The sequence below is a fragment of the Podarcis tiliguerta genome (assembly GCF_965153285.1).
Source record: "Podarcis tiliguerta genome assembly, chromosome: 11".
NCBI lineage: Eukaryota > Metazoa > Chordata > Lepidosauria > Squamata > Lacertidae > Podarcis > Podarcis tiliguerta.
Window position 1 is genome coordinate 20,746,680 of NC_139544.1, and position 21,397 is coordinate 20,768,076.

General features: G+C 42.3%; 1 protein-coding gene and 1 long non-coding RNA gene across 4 annotated transcripts in view; one reads left to right on the top strand and one right to left on the bottom strand.

The window, feature by feature from the left end:
* The window catches only part of PGGT1B (protein geranylgeranyltransferase type I subunit beta), a 28,007-nt gene extending 20,753 nt beyond the window's left edge, over positions 1–7,254 (top strand). Inside the window, exons 7-10 of one of the 3 annotated variants that reach the window (XM_083404252.1) lie at positions 363–547; positions 791–899; positions 2,728–2,787; positions 6,581–7,254. In XM_083404252.1, coding sequence (XP_083260378.1) covers positions 363–547; positions 791–899; positions 2,728–2,753 — 320 coding nt within the window. In that variant the 3' untranslated portion in view covers positions 2,754–2,787; positions 6,581–7,254. Of the gene's footprint in view, positions 1–362; positions 548–790; positions 900–2,727; positions 2,788–3,344; positions 3,501–6,580 lie in introns of those variants that run through there. The other 2 variants (XM_083404253.1, XM_083404251.1) reach the window with 2 other exon arrangements.
* On the bottom strand, positions 1,057–20,242 carry LOC310660098. The gene is made up of 5 exons (XR_014503181.1): positions 20,141–20,242; positions 19,635–19,812; positions 18,885–19,035; positions 13,458–13,690; positions 1,057–3,533 (listed from the first exon to the last, which is right to left on the bottom strand). It is a non-coding gene; the product is annotated as an uncharacterized lncRNA (long non-coding RNA).
* Positions 20,243–21,397: the final 1,155 nt, after the last annotated feature.

Below are 21,397 nucleotides of genomic sequence, written 5' to 3' on the forward strand. Positions count from 1 at the left end.
GAAATGTGCGTATGTGGGAGCCTATGATAGCATAGTCTAATCCCTTAATTCTTGTGTTACATCTGCGCCTGGCCTAAAACTACAGGTAAAGTAATAAACATGCATACCGTGGTATGAATGGAATGACAACTGGTTAACAAAACAGTAACATGGTTGAGTGGTTTACCAGTCGTTTTGTTTGAAAATTGTTTGTCCAGCTCTACATGTGCTTAACTCAGTGCCTCCTCTCTCTGCTAGGGTGAATGACAGTGTATAACTTAAAATTGTCTTTTAGATACAGTAGTTTATGTAAACTGAGCTTCCTCAGTAGCTCCATGGAAGACTGAAAACTATGTTTGGGAAACTCTTGTCTGGTTTTTCAGGTGGCTCTACTTTTTGTGGTATTGCATCCCTATGCCTAATGGGTAAACTTGAAGAGGTATTCTCTGAGAAACAGCTGGACAGGATAAGGAGATGGTGCATTATGCGGCAACAGAATGGTTATCATGGCCGACCTAACAAGCCTGTGGATACCTGCTACTCATTTTGGGTTGGAGCAACTCTTAAGGTAACTTGAAAGTTGAAGCAAGACACTGTCATTCATAATCTGCCTCCTGACTGTTTAACTTCTGCATTAATAAGTTAATTTAGGTTGACCTTTAATATCAAAGGTGCTATTTTATGTCCTATAGTTAATTCTAGAAATTCATTTTTCTTAAAAAGAGTACACAAACTTTACAATTCTCTGTTTGTACTTCTGGTGCATGTTAAAACTGATAATGTGTGTTAACACGACAAACCTTTCTTTCAGCTTCTGAAAATATTTCAGTATACAAACTATGAAAAGAACAGGAATTACATTTTATCAACCCAAGATCGCCTTGTTGGTGGATTTGCTAAATGGCCAGATAGTCATCCAGGTAAATGAACTTTTTTTGCCCACGTACATGAGAGGGCGAGGGGGAAGGAAAGGGGGCAGGAAGAGAAACCATAGCCAAATACTTATAACATGAAAATGAAACATGAATACTTTGGGTATGGTATAAGAGAGTAGTGACATTGAACACTAACAGGCTCTTACTCACGCAAATCATTTATAAGAACTTCTTAAGCCATGATTTTGGCTTTACAGATTGTGCTACCTGGTGTTTTGGTTACATAACCAGCAGTAGATTGCTTGAAAACAATATTGTGCGCTACACCCATAGCGAAAAAGTAGATGAGAACAAAAGGTGAAGGAAATTGGAGGTAGATATTAGTGTTTGTATAGTGGCGCTGAAGTAGCACATTAAGAAAAGGAGTATGGTGTTCGCATTTGCGTAATTGTCCTAAGGAACGAATCTCTTTCCTATCCATTTTTGTTGTTGTGACAATGTTCCTGTTTAGTTACACAACCCATTAGCATAATATCTGTTTTGGAACCATTATTGAAGATAGATATTGATGAGGAGAAATCACTTTCCACAGAGGGAATATATACTGCTTATCTCGTCTTTGAAATTGTTAACAAATGTGTGCCAAAGTTTGATCCTCTATATATTGTATACCTGCACTTCCAAAAAACCTTTGAGAAAATACCTTACCAAAGTCTCCTAAGTAAACTTACCAGTCATAGGAACTAACCAGAGAAGTTGTGTTGTTGGGTGGCATGTAAGTATTGTAAATAAATACATAAGATAAAACTCTTCCTGTTACAGGTTGGTAATGGGTTGTAAAACAGGAACACGGTAGAGGTAAATGGACATTTGTTAGAATAAAGGGATGTAAGTCATGCAGCCACACAAGGCTCTGTATGGAGAATGGTGCTGTACAACTTACTCCTGGGTGACCAAGTTTGAAGATGGCTTCACATTATTCAGGATGATAAAAATCTAAGCTGATACTGAAGAGCCCCATAAGGTGCCTCCAAATTGTGTGAAAAGCCAGTAAAATAGCAAGCGAGGTTCAGTTTCAGAAAATGTAAAATGATGCAAATTGCGGCAAAAAATCCTAATCAGATATGCATGGGGGTCTGAACTGCTGTGGCTAACGAGGAAAAAACTTGGGGTCACTGAAATGTCAAACTGGTGGCAGCAGAGAAAAAAATTAAATCATTCTCAGTGTTGTTAGAACTGTGACCACAACATGGCTTTTACAGTATGGCTGAATTTGGAATGATGTGTACGGTTGTAAATTTAAAAATATTGCCAGGGGCCAGAAGACACTGCAAATTGCTGGAGGCCATTCTCCTGGGATGTCAGCTTTCCTGTCTGCGAGTTCTTCATTTACACCAGAGCTGGGCAGGCCATGGCTGCATCCCCCAAAGCCCTCTAGACCTTTCTACCGTTGGAGAGAGAGGTAGAAATGATAGGCAGGCATTCGTGTATAGGTGCAGAACACAGCATGTAAAGCAGCACTTTGGAACTCAACCCATCTTCCGTGTGCCGTTGAAATATGGAGGGTGCACATCACCAATTGAAGCTTTTGTGTGCTAGACCACAAATGGAGGGCCCTATATAGTTGGAACGTGTAGCATGTGCTGTTTGGTATGGGGTTGGGGCCAGGAGGTTATGCCCTTGCTTCCACATGCAGCTGTAGGCAGTTCATGATAGTCTGCCCAGAGCTTTGGCAACCTTGCAAGAAAACTTCTTTTAGGGCTTATTTTGAGCTGGGGCTTAGCTCTGGAATGTATTTTCAAATGTTAGAACTCAGCCATGGAACCTGTGAAGTATGGTATTAACGCCTCTGTGTTGGTATCTCCTGCTTTAGAAGGACATTCTGACAGTCCCAGCTAGCATCTTTTCCAGACGTCTGCTATTCTACAGGAAGGTAGGATAGAATCCATCACTTGTAGCTAGCAATAAGCTGATTTAACTAGTTCGTTTTTAGACCTAGAGCAATGGAATAGCTTGCTGAAGTTCTCTGTTTGAGCTAGGGCTTCCTTTCTGTCATGATTTGAACCAGAGTCTTCTGTACTATTTGCCATGCACTTACAGAGAATGGCTGAAGAGGTTGGGCTTCTGGATCTGAGGGCCTAATTTTCAGGAGTTTCAAGCCTCTGCCATTCCTTAAACAGCTGAAGTTCTGATAGCTTCTAAAATTGTCTTGCTGAGTTGAATGAGGGGCATCAAAACTGCTTTTATCCATAGAAGTAGTTGGAAATTGTGCTCAGAATGCTGCTTTAACTAAGCATCATCATTTAACAGCTTGAGACTTGTGGGAGAGAAGGAAGGAACCACCACAATTAAGGACTAACCAGGTATTGAAACTTTGTAAGTCTTAAGGTCTAAACAGCATAAGCAGTAAAAAAATGAGGGTTTTGGTCTAGAAAGATACCTATCAAAGCACAATTTCTCCTGCTTCCATTTCTATTCTCTTGCCTCTAGGTTGACACCCTTGTTCCTTTCTGTAAGGTAGGGTAGGGAACCTCAGGCCTTGAGAACAAGTTCAGCCTTCCAGGCCTCTCTGCCCAGGCTCTGCCGCTTCCTAAGCCACACCCTTCGCTGTCCCATGTCCTCGAGTGTTTTTGACCGGCTGGAATGTTTCCTTGAATTGTGGTGATGTCTCTTGCTTACCTGAATGGAGAGAGAGAGACAGGTAGAAACATTTGGTTTTCATGTGGCTGGAATGTACTTTACTATCAAAGAATAAAAATCTGTTGCCCCCAACCAGCTTTTGCCCTTGTGGTCCTTGTGAAGTTGTTCATGATGGGATGTGGCCTTTGGGCTGAAAATTTTATACACACACACACACACACACACACACACACACACACACACAGCCTTGATAATAAAGAAAATGCTTGAGCATTTTTAGAAAAGAAAAAAACCAGGATAGCTTTTTGTGTCTTATTAATACTTCTCTGGAAGTGTTTCCAGACATGGGATATGACCCAGCATCCTTAGGAAAATGTCTGACATCTAGAAATTATCCAGATTCAAAGGTGGTCTTTCATGAGCAGGAAGGAACTTTTGCTTTTGGAAGCCATACTCCCATGCCTCATCATACTGCGGGGGCAACAGTGTAGTGGCGGAACCAGGAATGCCCAGTTGCAGGAGTATATTTTGTTTCTCCAGATCCAACTCACTGTCTCACTTGGTTGACCAGCTGCACTTTTTTAGTATTATTTGGTTGTTGGCATCAGCTCTTCAGGTGTGGTTCTGAGCAAGCATACAAATTCAATTTTGTAAAGTTTTGGGTGGAATGCTGTGTATCGCTAAGGAAGTCTTTACATTTGCAACATGTTTCTCCCACCACCACCACTGTGTACTCCCTAATTCTGTTTTGTAGGTTCCCTCGGTCTTTTGGGGGGAGGGTGTGCAGTGGGGCAAGCATAAATTCATGTGCTAATGGAATGAGTGCATTGGGTACCGCCATTTAAATGATCCTTTCCATTCACCAAATATGCAACAATTAAAAAAGCAGCAACCACCTTTGTTACCTGTGTTGTGGAAGGAGCGGGGGAAGGGATTTTCACTTTGATGGACAGATCTAGTTGTCACAGTGAATTATTTCCTTGGAGCTTCAATTCACAATGATTTGGAAGAGAGAGGTTTCTTCACACTGGTGGTCATTCTCTGAATTTTGGCTCTCAGGTCAGGGCGTTAATGATGAAGTTAGACTATTTGAGTGGCTTCCTTATTTTCTGATTTTTTCCTAACAAAGAAACAACATAATACAATCTCCCTCTCTTCTTTTTCATGGACGGTACTTCCAGGAATGAAGGCAGATGGTGAAAAAATGCAGACTTTTCTGGGTGGGTTAAGCAAGGCACAATACTGTAGGACAGTGGTTCCCAAACCTTTCTCCTCATGGATCGCTTGATATTGCTGAGGGTCTTGGCAAATCACTTGTTTTTCCACCTGTTGTAGCAACTGACATGCACTGTGCTAGGTTTTTGGTTGAATTTTTATAGACGTGCTGTGGACCACTTTTTTATTTTTTAAGATTCTGCAATATAGTCAGGGTATGTGTGTAGAGCTTCAGATTTAACAGATCAAGTTTAGGCTGTAATAATTAATAGCACTGGAACAACACAGCGGCTCCAAAACAGACTGAGCTGCTGCACACCCCTTATGTTTCTTTTGGAATTGCCATATATCTCTTTGAAGACATGTGATGACTTTAGTCTTTTGACTGTATGACCTGGTATGTGGGATGTTGTTGGGAACTTTAAAGCAAATTATTAGGCACCTGTCCTGTAGTTTAGGACCCTCTAGGTGTTCTATAGGGCTGGGCTACACCTGGTTTTCAACATCACAATATATCACCAGCTAAACATTGTGATAAACTGATACATTACAACGTTTGGAATAAGGATGGAGCTATGTAGAGGCATTGGCTGGCTTCACATTTTTTTCCACATTGTGATTTTTGCAGGACACACACACACACACACCATAATTCGCAGTATAGTGCCAGGTCAAAAATTATGAATCTGATATCATGATATGGACTTCAAATTGGTTTTTGATGATATATAGGGTTGTCATATTTCCAAAAGTAAAAACCAGGGTACCCCAAAAGTAGTTGAGCTTTTTAAAGGAAGCCCCCAAAATTGTTGAGCTGTTTACAAAAATGCCAAAAAAAGCGATTTTTCGATTGACTTGCCTTTGGAAATCCCCCCCCCCCCCCCCAGACATCAATTCTGCCTTTGAAATCCCGGTAGTGTCTGGGATAATCCAGACATATGGCAGCCCTACGATATATAAATATATTGCCCAGCCCTAGTCTTCTGCTATTTATAGTATAAAATTTGTCTCTTAAAAAATTAAGATTGAACTCTTCACCAGGCTTTTTCTCATTTCTGGAATATTGTGTGGATTCTGACAAAGTTTAATATAAAAGCAGGTATAATGTGATGTGCATGACAACATGACTGTATTTTGTCCCAGGAGGCAGAGTAAGGTCATGACCTTCAGTGGCATCCCTGTAGAACAGTGGTTCCCAACTGGTGGGCCGTGGACCCCAGGGGGGTCCATGTATCCCACCCAGGGGGTTCATGGCACCATGCACATAACAAAAAATACCATAGAGATAACATTTTTTTCCAAAGTAGGGGGTCCATGGGTTGGCTTTTGAAAAACAGGGGGTCAATAGCTAATTGGGAACCAGTGCTGTTGAATAATGCAAACTTTTAATAATGACAAGTATGCTTCCAGGGGGTGGATCAGTGCTACTTTAGTCGAATCACATGTGCTTGTGTAGCTTGGAATTCCTTGGCACTTGGCATCAGGGGTGCCAACTTGCAGAAAATATTGGGGTGGGGAGGTAAGCCCTGCCCCACCTAATCAGTCACATGACGTAGCACACGCACACCATTTGAATGGCAATACCCATCAACTTTGGTGGTCCTGGCTCCCTCAAACATTTTATTGGGGGGCACACCAAGGGACCTTGGCCAAGTTGGCACCTATGCTTGGCATACGTGGTCCCTTTCTCTCCACCCCAATTTGCTGTCTCCCATAAGCTTTAATTACTACAGACAGTTTTCAGGCAGCAAGAAGGAATATTGCGTGTTGATGCTATGTTTACTACTGGCATGCAGTGAGATACTTTTTTCTTGAGAAAATGGCAATTGTCTACTGCAGAATAATGCACGTCCTCTGATGTCTCCTCCCAGATGCTCTGCATGCCTACTTTGGGATCTGCGGCCTGTCGCTAATGGAGGAGTCGGGCATTCGCAAGGTTCACCCCGCCCTGAATGTAAGCACACGGACCTCGGAGCGCCTTCTGCACCTTCATCAGATCTGGGCAACCAAGGACTCTAAACAGTGTTCAGATACTGTGCACGATGCCACATGACTGATTTCAGACTCCAGTTGAGCTTGGTAGCATAATTGTAGCCCAAGGTGAAAAGCCATGTATAACCAATGTGCTCTTTTTAAGTGCTGGAATCATACAATCAAGTTCATGTCACTGGCATCATTCAGACAGCAAATGGCCTTCAGCCAGTTATTCTGGATTGGAATTTTAAAAAATTGCTTGCCCCTACAGATGCTGTCTTGGTTTTAATGAATCCCTTCAAAGCAATGTTGTTCTATTATATTACTTTAAACAGTGCAATGGCAAAGTGTAATGATAATAAAAAGGATATTAAAATGTATTTAAGTATTTTCATACTTAATCCCTTGAATTTACTGAAATTTATTTGATACATTCTTCATATAAAATCTTATAAATTAAGTGTTGATTACTAAAAAAAAGGTGTCCTTTTAAGGTAGATGGCAATTCTATAACCTTTGTAAAAAAAATAAAAATAAAAAAAATAAAAACTATTTTATTCATTATAATGGACCCAACATGTTTGCATTATTTTTTAGACACCTTGGCTGCTGCTAGTTGGAATATTTTGAGATAACACTTGGGAGTACCATAGTTTTAACTGTACGTTAATGCTATTTTAAAATGTATCATGCTAACTGAAAAGAACAAACTAAAAGAAAAAAGTATTGCAGTTGATGTGACTTGCTACAAAAAATTGGACTAAAGTAGTCCAGTCTTTCCTGCATTCTGTGATCTTATCCCATACAATCTAATACTTCAGTGAAATGAGTGTAGGCAGCAGTCTTAACTGCCCTTTGTTTCTGTCACTTCATTTTGGGGCTTTTTTCTGCTGCTTCCTGTATTCTTAGGGGAGTTGTCCCACTGTTTCTGTGTGCGCATTCAATAACCTTATTTTATTTGCCCTTTTTTAAAGCAAAGGAGCCATATTTCTTCCTCATTTTGCAAATTGCATCACATTTATTTGGAATTCTCAGAGCCTTCTTGGAGCTAATCCCTGCCTTCATAAACCATGGTATACCAAGCACACTTTTTCCACCCCTTCCATTTCTCTGTTATTTTTGGAGTTTCTTAACTGCATTAAGCCAGCATTCCCTGATTTGAACTAACTGGGAACTGTGGCTTAATACAAGCTTGAATCTTTGTGCTCAAGCCATTGTGGAACAGAATGGGTGATTGTCCATGCTGTTGTGATGTTCAGAAGGGCTTTTAAAAAAGCAGACAAGCAAAAAGGCTTGGTATCCCCATGCTAAACTAAAACTCGAGTGCTTTTTTGAAAGTGTCTTCAGTAGAAGAAATACAATTGTTGGGTACAAAGGTGGTTCAGATTCTGTTAATATAATACTATGCAAGTCTGAGTTCTGAAAAGCTGCAATTTAGACAACGACCTACCTTAAGCCTTCCATAGGGGCACCAGGGATATACCGTACTTAACCTTTTATTTGCTTGTGTCTCTTTTTGCACCCAGTTCATTATATTCTCAAGCTGATGAATCTGCAAAATGCAGATTCTGGGATTTGTTATTTCTTAGGTATCTTTGAAAAGACCATTTGAAGTTTGAAACGTGGAAATCAGAAACATTAAACTAATGTAATTTTATTTTAAATCCCTTATTTTTAAATTGGGGAAAGCAAGCAGGTTTTTTAAAGCAGAGTTTGGATGGCCACCTGCCAGGGATTCTTTAGCTGAGATTCCTGCATTGCAAGGGGTTGGACTAGATGACCCTTGTAATAAAAAAATTAAGGTCTCATATATATAATAAATGTTCATAAATGTACCAAGCAAACATGTACATAAATATGTAAACCACATGTCTGAAGCAGCACAGGAAGACAGTCCTGAAACCATTTTGACTCCCAAACTAACCCAATGTTGCTTTGCAAGGAGGGAGGGGGTGAGGAACCTTCCCATTGTCTCGGGAATTAAGTGATTACCATCTCAAAGGAATGGCCAGACTACCAGAAAAGGCAATCAGGTAAGGCAATCAGGTAACTTGCCAGACAGGAGATAAACAACGCACTCAGATTTCTGTTGTAGACCGCCTTTTCTGTCATGTAGGTATGTTGTTTCTGAGGGTGGTCTTAGACTCCAGGGTGGGCAATTTAAAATGTCTATATAAAAGCAGGCACACCTTTGTTCTGGGTGGTCCTCTCTCCTGCGTGTGAGGGGAGCACCTTGTTGCAACAGCTTTAATAGCTGCTTTGCTTCTCAATATTCTCTGGTTGGCCTTTGTTATTTTCTCTTACCGATGGAGAACCTACAAAGGACTCTATAAGGGCTCTTGTGTACCCCATAAGGGAATAAGGGGTATTTAATTTTATGATTCTAACAGATGACTCTTAACTAAATAAGCATATTTAAACAAGAAATAATGTAGTGGTACATTCATTAAAATTGAATTCCTCTTTACCTAATGTCAACATTTTTCTTTTTATTAAAAAATCAAATTTGAGATTGTACTTTTTAAAAACTATTGCTGTTCTAAATATATATTCCTCTCAAGTGTTAGAGCTCATTTGAGACTACTAATAATTTGTAAGGCTCTGCTAGCACTACTTCTGCTGTTCAGACTTGAAAGGTGGGGATGCAATTATTAAATTAGCAGAATGCAGCTAAGCACTGAAAGTTTAACGAATGGTAACTTGATTCCTGAGCTCTATGTAATCCTCCTGCAGTTTAGCTAAAAACATCCAAAGTATATTGCCTTTGGTGCAGCCCATCTTAATAGGCCCTAAAATAAACACAGCTACTAAGAAGAAAGGATTTAGTAGGAGACAGATTTTAGATATGGCCCAGAGTATTTGTTGTTGTATCTGTGAGATTAGTATCGCTGTGTGGCTCACAGTACCCTAAAATACAACACAGGGATTCTTTCTAATTTTAAATACATGAGCAGCTTAATAAAATTGGAACTTCCGTTCCACCCCAGTTACCAGTTAATTATTATCTTATTTGTGTGTATGCAGGGCTTTTTTTTCCAGCTGGAACTGTCCGGAACTCAGTTCCAGCATCTCTCAGGTGGGTGCCATTGCCATTCTAAGAGAACAAGGGAGGCATTCATGGTGAGTTTCGACACCTCTTTTTCCAGAAAAATAGCACTGTGTATGTAACATGAAACTAAAATGTAGCTTGGTCTTTCTATTTTTCTCTCAGTGCTCTGGGGATTTCCTCTTTTTTCGCATTGCAAAGCAAGCAAGAATTACACCAGCAGTTCGGACCAAATTCAGACGTGCTGTAAAATAGAACATGGTGCCCTATGTTGGAGTCTACAAGTCTAACCCCTGACCATTGGCCATGTTAGCTAGGGCTGATGGGAGCTGTAGTTCAGTACCAGGTTGGGGTTGGGGAACTCTTGCAAAGCTTTGGAATTGGATCCAGCCTAAGTTAGAGCTTCCCGTCAAAAGGAAAGGGACTTACCGTATTTTTCGCTCTATAACACGCACCCGACCATAACACGCACGTTTTTAGAGGAGGAAAATCCGTAGGCATGCCACCTGTAGGCATTCCCTCCATAACACGCACAGACATTTCCCCTTACTTTTTAGGAGGAAAAAAGTGAGTGTTATGGTGCAAAAAATACGGTAACTAACGTTTCAAATTGATCTCAGTACAGTGATACCTCGGGTTACATATGCTTCAGGTTACATACGCTTCAGGTTATAAACTCCACTGACCTAGAAATAGTGCTTCAGGTTAAGAACTTTGTTTCAGGATGAGAACAGAAATCGTGCTTTGGCGGCGAGGCGGCAGCAGGAGGCCCCATTAGCTAAAGTGGTGTTTCAGGTTAAGAACAGTTTCAGGTTAAGAACAGACCTCCAGAACGAATTAAGTACTTAACCACTGTGCCGTATTTTTCGCTCCATGAGACGCACCTGACCATAAGACGCACCTAATTTTTAGAGAGGGAATGCAAGGAAAAAAATATTCTTTAAATGGAGCACTGAGCAGAGCCTGTATGCATCCCAGGCTTTGCTCAGCGCTCCCTTTCACAAGCCGCATGGAGCATGTGAAAAGCCTCTTGGGGGCTTTTCCCCGAGGAGGGAGAAGGGCAGCCCGTCAGTGACCACGCACTCTTTAAAGGGAGCACTGAGCAGAGCCTCCCACCTGCATTCGCTCCATAAGAAGCACACACATTTCCCCTTACTTTTTAGGAGGGGAAAATTGCGTCGTATAGAGCGAAAAATACGGCATAACCAACTTTTAGGCTGTAATCCTAACCCCACTTATCTGGGAGTAAGCCCCATTGAATTAAGTTGAGTAGACATGGTTAGGATTACACTGCCAAGTGTGCCTCCTATCCTTAGACTCTAAACATAATCTCCGAAAATCTTTTGTGAAATCCATGGTGGTATGCCTAGGCTTTTGAGCTACACTGTGGATTCAGATGTTTCAAGTAGTCTTGGAGCCGTTTATACAAGATGGGTGGAAATCTAGTCTGGCTACTTCTAAATATAAGTGCCTGGGATTAGGACGTCCCGTTGCCTATTCCTCCACAGCTCTTGCGTGTGTATATTGCATGCCCCTCCTCCACGTACCAGCAATTTCGTTTTCAATGGTCATATTTCTGCAGTCTAAAAATAGTAGGTTTTACAATTGCACATAAACTTCACTTTTGCTGTGTCGCCTCTGACGTTTGGTGGCGCTTTGGAATCTTGGTATGTTGCATGTTGATCTCAAACAGCACATGCAGACGCTGGAATGCCGTTGGGAGATCAAGAGTTCCCACAGTTTTCCTTCTAAAAAAGGCAACCGAGTTCTGCTGCAGCTGTTGATCTGATACCAAGTCTGCATTGGGTTCTTTTTATTTGCTTTCCCTTTTCTTTCCTCCTTGCCCTCTCAGCAGCTGCAACAGTTTCTGAAGCAAACAGGCAGTGGAGGAGCTCCCCACCCCCATATTAATTCTCTCTCTCTTGCTCACACACAGCAGAGGAATGAGGGACTGTGTGGCATGATGAGTGAACAGCTTCAGAGAGGCTATGAATGCTTGACCAACATGCGTAAACCGCCGACCTCTTCGATGCTTGTCTAAGTTTGCTTTTAAATACCAGCACATCTAAAACATGTAAAAGTGTGTGGCATAGTTAATTTTTAAAAGTGTTTTAACAGTGGTGTGCCTTATAAGTAGTTTTGTCCGCATCTGCAAACATCGCCACCATTTCTCAACAGAAGAGCCAGTGCAGGGCCTAGCGTTTGATTTGGGTTAAAAACAACCTGGGTTCAAAAGTCTGTGCAGCTGTGAAACTTGCTAAGTAGCAGGCTGCAAGGTGCTGCTTTGACTACCTTACTATTGAATTGCTGGGAGGAAAGGTAAAGGTAAAGGGACCTAACCATTACGTCCAGTCGTGACCGACTCTGGGGTTGTGGTGCTCATCTCGCTTTATTGGCCGAGGGAGCCGGCGTACAGCTTCCGGGTCATGTGGCCAGCATGACTAAGCCGCTTCTGGCGAACCAGAGCAGCACACGAAAACGCAGTTTACCTTTCCGCTGGAGTGGTACCTATTTATCTCCTTGCACTTTGACGTGCTTTTGAACTGCTAGGTTGGCAGGAGCAGGGACCGAGCAATGGGAGCTCACCCTGTTGCGGGGATTCGAACCACTGACCTTCTGATCGGCAAGCCCTAGGCTCTGTGGTTTAACCCACAGCGCCACCCGCGTCCCGCTGGGAGGAAAAGTAAGCTGCAAATAATGTAAGTTAAGAGGTGCCTTCAGATGCCTAATGCAGCTGCTGGAAGAAGTCCTGTGCATGGAATTATCTCTCAAAAGTGTCTTCTGAAAATGAGGCTCTTCACATTTGGAATCATAGAATTGTAGAGTTGGAAGGGACCCTGAGGGCCATTTAGTCCAGTGTTTCCCAGCCTTGGGTCTCCAGCTGTTTTCGGACTACAATTCCCATCACCCCTGACCACTTGTCTTGCTAGCTAGCTAGGGATGATGGAAGTTGTAGTCTGAGAGACTCAAACACTGGTCTAGTCCAATCCCCTGCCATGCAGAAATCTGGCATCCCTAACAGATGGCTATCCAACCTCCTCCTAAAAATTTCCAATGAAGGGGGAGCCCACCGCCACCTTCCAGGGGAGTCCATTCCATTGTCTGACAGCTCTTACTGTCAAAAAGTTATTCCTGATGTTTAGTTGGAATCTTCTAAATTGAATCCATTGGTTCATGTCCAAACTTGCACAGCAGCAGAAAACAAGTTTGTCCCATATTCCATGTGATGGCCATCATATTCTGGATAAAAGAGGGAGGCATTCGAAAGTCTGGATAAAGGTGTGGGAACCACTGCTGTAATCCAGGTGCGCTTGACTCTGATCCGTGTTTCGCAACCGAGAAATTGCACTATTTTTTAAGAGACTTGGCTACTTCACCTAAACAAGCTGCATGCTGTGGGTGTGGGCGTTTGGTGAACCCATTGCTACTGGATTAAGTATATGCCTGAGAGAACTGTGGTTGCCCCATCTGCCCAGCTCACAATGCAACCCACATTCATTAAATAAAATAATCCTATGTGGTTATTAGCCTTCAAGCACCTACCAATATGCAAATGTCTTAAATTGCTTGTGAAAGACATCAAAGCTATAGCTGTAGGGGAATTTCAGTGCTCCCTGTGCTCAGAAACATTTGCTCAAGATGCCCTTTGTTCCCAGGGTAATGGAGACACTGTGATGCCCTAAGAAGTAGGAGAGGAGGTATTTATGGTAGGTAGAGCGGGGGCATACCTGCTGGCCTCTCTTGTCAAGCATTTTCCCTTGATAAAAGTGTCCTTGCTGTTTCGTTTCGCCTGAAGAGTCAATGATCGCTGGCCTTTTCTATTTATAGAAGGTATTCAGTTTCCTGAATAATTCTTCTCATCCTTTTCTGCGTCTTGAATAATGCCATGGTGTCCTTTGAGAAGCAGGAGATTATGTAGCTGTCGAGTTCCTCTCCAAAACGAAGTAAATAACCTGTGTTGCTTCATGCAAGGAAATATAAAGAGTGGTTAAGAACAGGTCATAAAAACGGAGAAGGGAGAAGGGGTGAATAAAAGCATTGGGGTGGGGGTGTAAATCAAAGAAGGCCTAATAACATAACTCTTTGCTCACTGGAATTGTGCTTCAGCGGAGAAGTCCCAGGATTTGATGCATTTCAAAGGAAAACTGATTATCTTAGAAAAGCAGCTGAGAGACCCTTCCTTGGCCCTGGGGCACAGCTAATTGCCCAGCAGGCCACTTTCCCTTCCTATTTCCATAAATCTTTGATACCATGTCGCTTTCTTTTGCACAATTAATATACTCAGCCAACACACATCTAAAGTCGACTCCTGTTTTTAACCCTCAGTGCACCTGCAATTTTCTGACAGCAGCCTGATCCTAAGCATATGTACTCGGGAGAAACTCCCACTTATTTTTTATTATTATTATTATTACTAATATTTATATGCTGCCCACCTGACTGGGTTTCCCCAGCCACTCTGGGTGGCGCTCAACAAAACATTAAAAACTCAATAAGCATGCATAGGGTTGCAGCTTCAGTTAACTTCATCTGCCAAGAAATGGTCCCGCCCCCTTTTTTTAATGCTTCTGTGTATGAATGGTATGCCTAGCTATAGAGATGGGGGTTGCTGCTTATAAATATGTAACAGCGCACTGGAAATTATGCATGAAATATTCATATTGGTCTACATATTTAACCCACATTTCTGACATGAACTCTTCTCGCATGGGCACGTGATATTGGGGGAAAGGGTTTTTCCATGGATGAATGCCAACGTGCTGAGAAGGTTAGCCATGTGAGAAATAGGTTTTAAATACCAGAGGCTTGACGGCTTTTTCATTACTGTATATAGAACTTGCATTATTGTATATATAGATGCACAAAAGGTCTTCCCAGTTAGTATTTTGGTGCCACATCATATATACATAGTTACAGGAGCTGCATTAGAAATCACTAGGACGTCAATGTGCTTTTTTCCCATTGGTATCTCAGTTTCCATAAAAATGCCTGAATAACCATAAAATGTGCCTTAAAAATAACCTTTGATGCACAGCTGAGTGACTATGTCGCTAAGCGTTTCCCAACATTCTGGCCACACATATTTAGTTCTTCCACTGCGAACATTGTGGTGAATAACAAACAAAACACTTTTCAATCTCCAGCCTGTCTACGGTAATTCTCAGTAATTTCCTTTCCGGGAATTCCCTTCCCACAGAGGTGTTTCTGGCACCTTCATTATGTAGTTTTGACATTGTATGTTTGAAGCTGCACCTCTTTATCCTGGTCTTTGACATTTGAGATAAGTGTTTTCAGGAGTCCTCTTGTTCCTTTGATTGTAATTTCTTTAAACTGTTTTTAATACTGAATTTTAAAATGTTGTATCCCAACCTGTGGTGACTGTTGAAGGGTGAGTGATTTATTTATTTATTAACAACAACAACAAACTGAAACACCCCTTACAGTTCTGATTAATTTTAGTGGATGGTTATTGTTGGTGTCCATCTGTCTCAAGAGACAATGAAGTTGCACCTCTCAGGGTAAAGTTGAACCAAACCATCTTAGCGACTGCACTCTGGATTTGTGTCGGGTTTACTCCTCCTGAAGATAACCCACAAGGCAGCAAAGATTTAGGATCAGAGTTTTCCTCCTCCTAGATGGGTTATATACTGTATGTTTTAAGTAATTGCACCAATGCCTTGAACTGTATGACATCTGGTTGAGATACTGTGGGAAGATCCCAAGCACATGGGCAAAAACACCAAACAACTACAGCTGCATTCAGATATGGGGTTTCTTGTGTTAGTTCTGCTGGTTATAATGCTTGCATTTCTCTCCTAGTTTCTAATGCTCCTTTTACACTGCAGTAGGTGCTGCATTATGGAACTATGGCTTTTTGATTGCTATACCACCATGTCATGCTAAGTTTTAAATAGTGGGAATTTTAAATAGTGGGAATTTTAAATAGTGGGATACCACCCCAAATTTTGCCACATGAAATTACAATGCAATACTCCTGTCATTTTTGGAGTTAACAGGTTTGGAAACAGATTCATTTCTGGAAACAACACAGAAATGAGCGTTAAACTTCCCCTAGATTTTCGGAAGTGGGAATTGTCAGGCAAGGAAACATCAGGAAAATTGAATAAAGCGCTGTCTGAATATAGCCTATGTGATCATTGCAATATGGCTTCAGATGCCACTGTTCCTATAACAGCACACTAACCAATATACCTCCATCTCCTACCAAAGGCTGAAATACCCAATCTAACAGTGGGAACGCTGAAGGATGTAGCGGCCAATGAGGAAGGCCACAAGGACAGATTTAACCCTACCAACCAGCGGAATCTGCATTGCTGTCTTTATTCCTGTTTTCCTGAGCACACTGGGAAGGAAGAGTCTTGTTTTCTTGTGGCTGCTGCCAGTCTCCATCAAAGGCCCTCTCTACAAAGCCACAATACTTTATGCAAAATTGATAAGCTACTAATGCGAATGCTCTTATGCTCCGAATGGCTTGGGCGCAGCAGCACAGAACGTTTCTCTTAATGCAGCTGGCAGAATAAAAAGCAAACCCATTTCTGCACTTGAGAGTGAAATGTAGCTGTGATTAGATTCAGCTTTAAAATGCCTCACACCGTTTGTTGTTTTAACAGAAGAAAATTCCTAAGTGCAAGAAGGTTGGTTGCACTGAGATACTTTACTGCTTTCTTTGATCCGCTATGGGATCCTTCTGTTGCCTGGCAATAACCTAATCCTACACATCAGAGGACAATAAAAACATTTGCTACACCATGATAAATCTGCTCTTGCTCATAGTGTTTGCCATATTTTGTATCCCACCCTTCCTCCAAGTAACCGGACTGTTCATGAGGCTTTCCTCCAGAACACTGACTGATACTGTCGTTTGACGTACAGTCCATAACTTTCCTCTCTGTCATCTCAGGATATTTCTGGCCAAAGATCCGGTATGTTTTTTGTTTACTGTTTTTCTGAAGATGCCCAAATGAGCTTTGAATAGATTGCTATGAGTTGGTGGGGGTAGGCTGCATGCCTTGAGCCCACTTCTAATTCCTAGATCCAGCACAACAGCCAGGCTAGCTTCCTGGTGAGGTAATGGCCCTCTAAGCATGGGCCATTAAGGTAACAAAGGAAGTGCCTCTGTTCCAGAGGACAAAGTTAGAAAGACAAAGGCTAGAGTTGGGAGTTTTGAGTGATGTGAGCTAGAAGCTGGAAGACTGCAGGCTGGGCAGCTGGGAGAAAAAGCCATGCCTGCTTTCTTCTTGACTCCAAGGTGGTGGCTATGGGAGAAGAATAACCCGCTTGGGGTCTTGATGCTGTGAGCCCCTCCTTTGTAGACCCAGTTGTATATTTTGTTGTTGTTGTTTAGTCATTTAGTCATGGCCGACTCTTCATGACCCCATGGACCAGAGCACGACAGGCACTCCTGTCTTCCACTGCCTCCCACAGTTTGGTCAGACTCCTGTTTGTAGCTTCGAGAACACTGTCCAACCATCTCGTCCTCCGTCGTCCCCTTCTCCTTGTGCCCTCCATCTTTCCCAGCATCAGGGTCTTTTCCAGGGAGTCTTCTGTTCTTATGAGGTGGCCAAAGTATTGGAGCCTCAGCTTCAGGATCTGTCCTTCCAGTGAGCACTCAGGGCTGATTTCCTTCAGAATGGATAGGTTTGATCTTCTTGCAGTCCATGGGACTCTCAAGAGTCTCCTCCAGCACTATAATTCAAAAGCATCCATTCTTCGGCGATCAGCCTTCGTTATGGTCCAGCTCTCACTTCCATTCAGTTGTATATATGTGTGTAAATAAACCATATATCATAAGGACACCAGAGATTCCACTGTGCCTCATTCTGAAGAAACACGAACCCTTGGCTAAGCGCCTGGGACCCCTGGGATCTCACACCACTCCGAGATTGGGGTGGCGTGCAACAATATGAAGGATTCCAAGTCCTTGGTTTGGTATCTTTGAAATTAAAACAACGTAAAAGGGCTCCTTAGCTGCAGGAATATCCCCTCCTATTAGACATGCATTCATTCAGATCAGATTTCATACTAGGCCCATAATTGACTGGTAAATTTTAGGGGGGTGTATTGCCTTTGAGTGTATCCTGAATAAAGGGGTGAATTGGGCAGGGCCTCACATCCTGATTGGGCTGTTGGCAAAGCATGTTTGGGCAGAAGAGGAAACAAAAGCAAAGAAGAGGCAGCACCAGGAGTACCAAAAGAGAGCAACTGGAGAGGAGGTACAGCCAGGATGGGCAAACTGCCCTGAAGATCTTTGCCTTGGGGCCAAGGCTTGCACCATCTGCAGCTGCTGCACCCATTCTATGCAGTTGAGCAAGAGATATTTGAAGATGGCTAGCGTATCTCCTCTCAGTCTCCTCTTTTCCAGGCTAAACATACCCAGCTGCTTCAACCGTTCCTCATATGGCTTGGCTTCTAGACCCTTGGTCATCTTGGCTGCCATCCTCTGCACACGTTCCAGCTTGTCAACCATCTTCCTAAACTGTGGTGCCCAGAACTGGACAGTGTATTCCCGGTGTGGTCCCACAGGGGCAGAATAGAGTGGTACTATTACTTCCCTTGTTCTGGACACTATACAGTCATACCTCATGCTAAGTTTGCTTCATGTTACGTTCTTTCAGGTTACGTCCTGCGGTGACCCGGAAGTACCGGAAAGGGTTACTTCCGGGTTTTGCCACTTGCGCATGCACAGAAGCGCTAAATCGCACTTCGCGCATGTGCACAAGCGCCAAATTGTGCCGTGCACCTGCGTAGATACGGCGCTTCAGGTTGTGCTCTTTTCATGTTGCAAACGGCCCTCTGGAATGGATCCCGTTCGCAACTAGAGGTACCACTGTACTTCTGTTGATGCAGCCTAGAATATGATTATTTTAATCTTGAATCTTCTGTTTACTTTTGTGGACTGTTTGACTGCGATGGCATCTTTTTATGCTGTTAATCAACGAGGGAGTGGGCTAGAAATTTAACAAGCAAACAAAAAGCTGTTGCCCAATATTCCTCTTGTGGCAACTTTGCCTCGGGCCCAGCAGGAACTGTTGTAGGGAAAAGAAAGCAATTTTTCACAGGTCCAGCCGCTCTGACCACTGTCATAGGTTAGAATGAAGTGACAGGACTTTAGCAGAGGAAAAGCCCCCACCTGCCTTGCGGGAGAGAGCGGCATCGATCCGCTTTGCCGTCTAGGTCCAAATACAACGAGTGGTATAAAGTTACCGCCTTTATGAACGTCTTTTCCTCTGTGTTGGTTGAGGACAGTTCTTCTTTCTCTCTGTGCTCATGTTGTTAATCTGGATCCTTTGTCACAAAAAGAAAACACAGAAGACAGTGTTGAAAAAAAGTACTGGAGATGTGCCGAGAGATTCAAACAGCAAGCTATTTAGCTAATGAATTATCTAATGGAAGCGCACAGTATCTCGTAACAAATGAGCTTGATAGCTATTCATGCACTCGGTTTCCAGAGAAATAAAGGGTATATTGTGTCAGGGATAACCTGTAGAAAAGATCTGGAGTAATGTTACTACAGTAACCTTAACCACTAGAGCCTCTGAAAAGGGCCATTCTGCCATTCTAAAGTAACCTGTGGACACACTCCTTGGATAGATTTAGAGAGGTTACATAATATGTTCGGGTCAGGTTTTCAGCTCCCAGTCTCTGAATAAGCTATTTTTCTACAGAAAATCTGAGGCTATGCAGGCATTCAAATCGGTTGGGAAAGTTATGGTACTGCATGTTCAGATTCAGACAGGACAGAGAATAATGGCACTTCAGAAGGCAGAAGACACCTAGATTCTGAGCATGGAAGAATCAGAGCTGTTATTGTTCTTTAGAAATCTACTTTTTAAAAGAAACAACATAATTGGAATGAGGTAGGGGAGGAATGAACAGTGGCTTGCTGTTCCTTGTAAATTTCTTCTATCTTTTCTCCCTGTGAACAACGAAGAAATATCCCCTCTAACACCAGATTCAGGAGGCTGAGAGCCAAAGCATGGGAGTCTTCCATTTCCTTTTTCATTGCAGGGGGTTGGACTAGATGATCCATGGGGTCCCTTCCAGCTCTACAATTCTGTGTGTCTAAAATGCATAAAATACACACCATTAATGTATACATTAAGTTTGTCCTTCCTGGCTTATAGATACAGTAGTACCTTGGTTCCCAAACTTAATCCGTTCCGGAAGTCCATTCTAAAACCAAGGCGTGCTTTCCCACAGAAAGTAATGCAAAATGGATTAATCCGTTCCAGACTTTTAAAAACAACTCCTAAAACAGCAATTTAACATGAATTTTACTATCTAACGAGACCATTGATCCATAAAATGAAAGCAATAATCAACGTACTGTATTATAAAATAAATAAGACAGTATTGTAGATGATAAAAATTAAAATATTTTTTTCCTTACGTGCACTGATGATAGTCCTTGTTTGGATGGGGGGCTTTTATCCATTTCTGCAGTCAATCTGTAGCTGAACTGGGTTCCACACAGTCACAAAAACAAGTCACAAGCGACAGTCACATGTCAGTCCCATAAAATGAAGAACAAGTCACAGTCAAAAAACGAAAAGCCACACAAAAATGCAAAACAACAACAACAACAAAAAAACAAAAAAGAAGCTCAAAATATCACTTCTGTGTTGTGGGTGCTCGGGACTCAACAGTCAACAGAAAGCCTGATTAGCAACGTGGGACTCAATTTACAAACGGAACACACTCAACAGGAAGTGGAACATGTTCCACTTCCAAGGCAAAGTTCACAAACTAAAACACTTCTGGGTTTGCAGCGTTCTATTTCCAAGTTGTTCATAAACTAAGCTGTTCTAAAACCAAGGTACCATGGTACTGCCAAAGGGAGACTCGCCAAGATGGTAAGGGTCAATGTTCCTTTGAGAGGGAACTGTTCCATTCAGCCTTAAAGAGCTGGTCCAGGTAAAGACTGAGTTAACAAGGTCCCTTTTGAACTCCTTTGTATCAGGCAATTTCTCCAGTGCTCCATTCTTGGGCAAGGTGCTCAGTGGTTTGGTGGCATCCCAACACTTATTTCCTACTTCCCCGGATGACACAAATTATCTAGATTCCTTGCTTTCAATCCAGTTTCAGGTCCAGTTATGGGACAGAGACAGCTCTTCCCACAGTGATGGGCACTGCACCAGGAACTAGATATGGGGAGTGCATCCTTGTTGGGTTTTCTTGGACCTCTTGGTGGCTTTTGATACCATTAACCATGGTATCCTTCTGGACTGTATAGCTGGGATGGAAACCAGGTGGCACTGTTTTCTGATGGTTTCAGGCATTTCTGGAGGGTTGGTTTCAGATGGTTGTGCTAGGGAGCTTCTGGTTAACACCTTGGCTATGGACCTGTGGTCTCCCACAGAGTTTCTACTCTATCTCCTTCAAGACTTACTAACTTCCTGCAGCAGTTGAATGTAGATGTTATCTAGAGTTTGGAGCCGACCCAACTCTATCGCTCCTTTCCATCACAATCAAGGAAACTGTCAATGTTCTGAATCAACTTCAGTGAACAGTAACAGACTAGATGAGAACAAATTAAAGCTTAATTCAGACAAGATGGGTTACTTGAAGGATTTATTTATTTTATATGAGCCTGCCCAGCTGTTTGTTGAGAACAGAAGTGCGTTTGTAGGGAATTTTTTTTATTTGT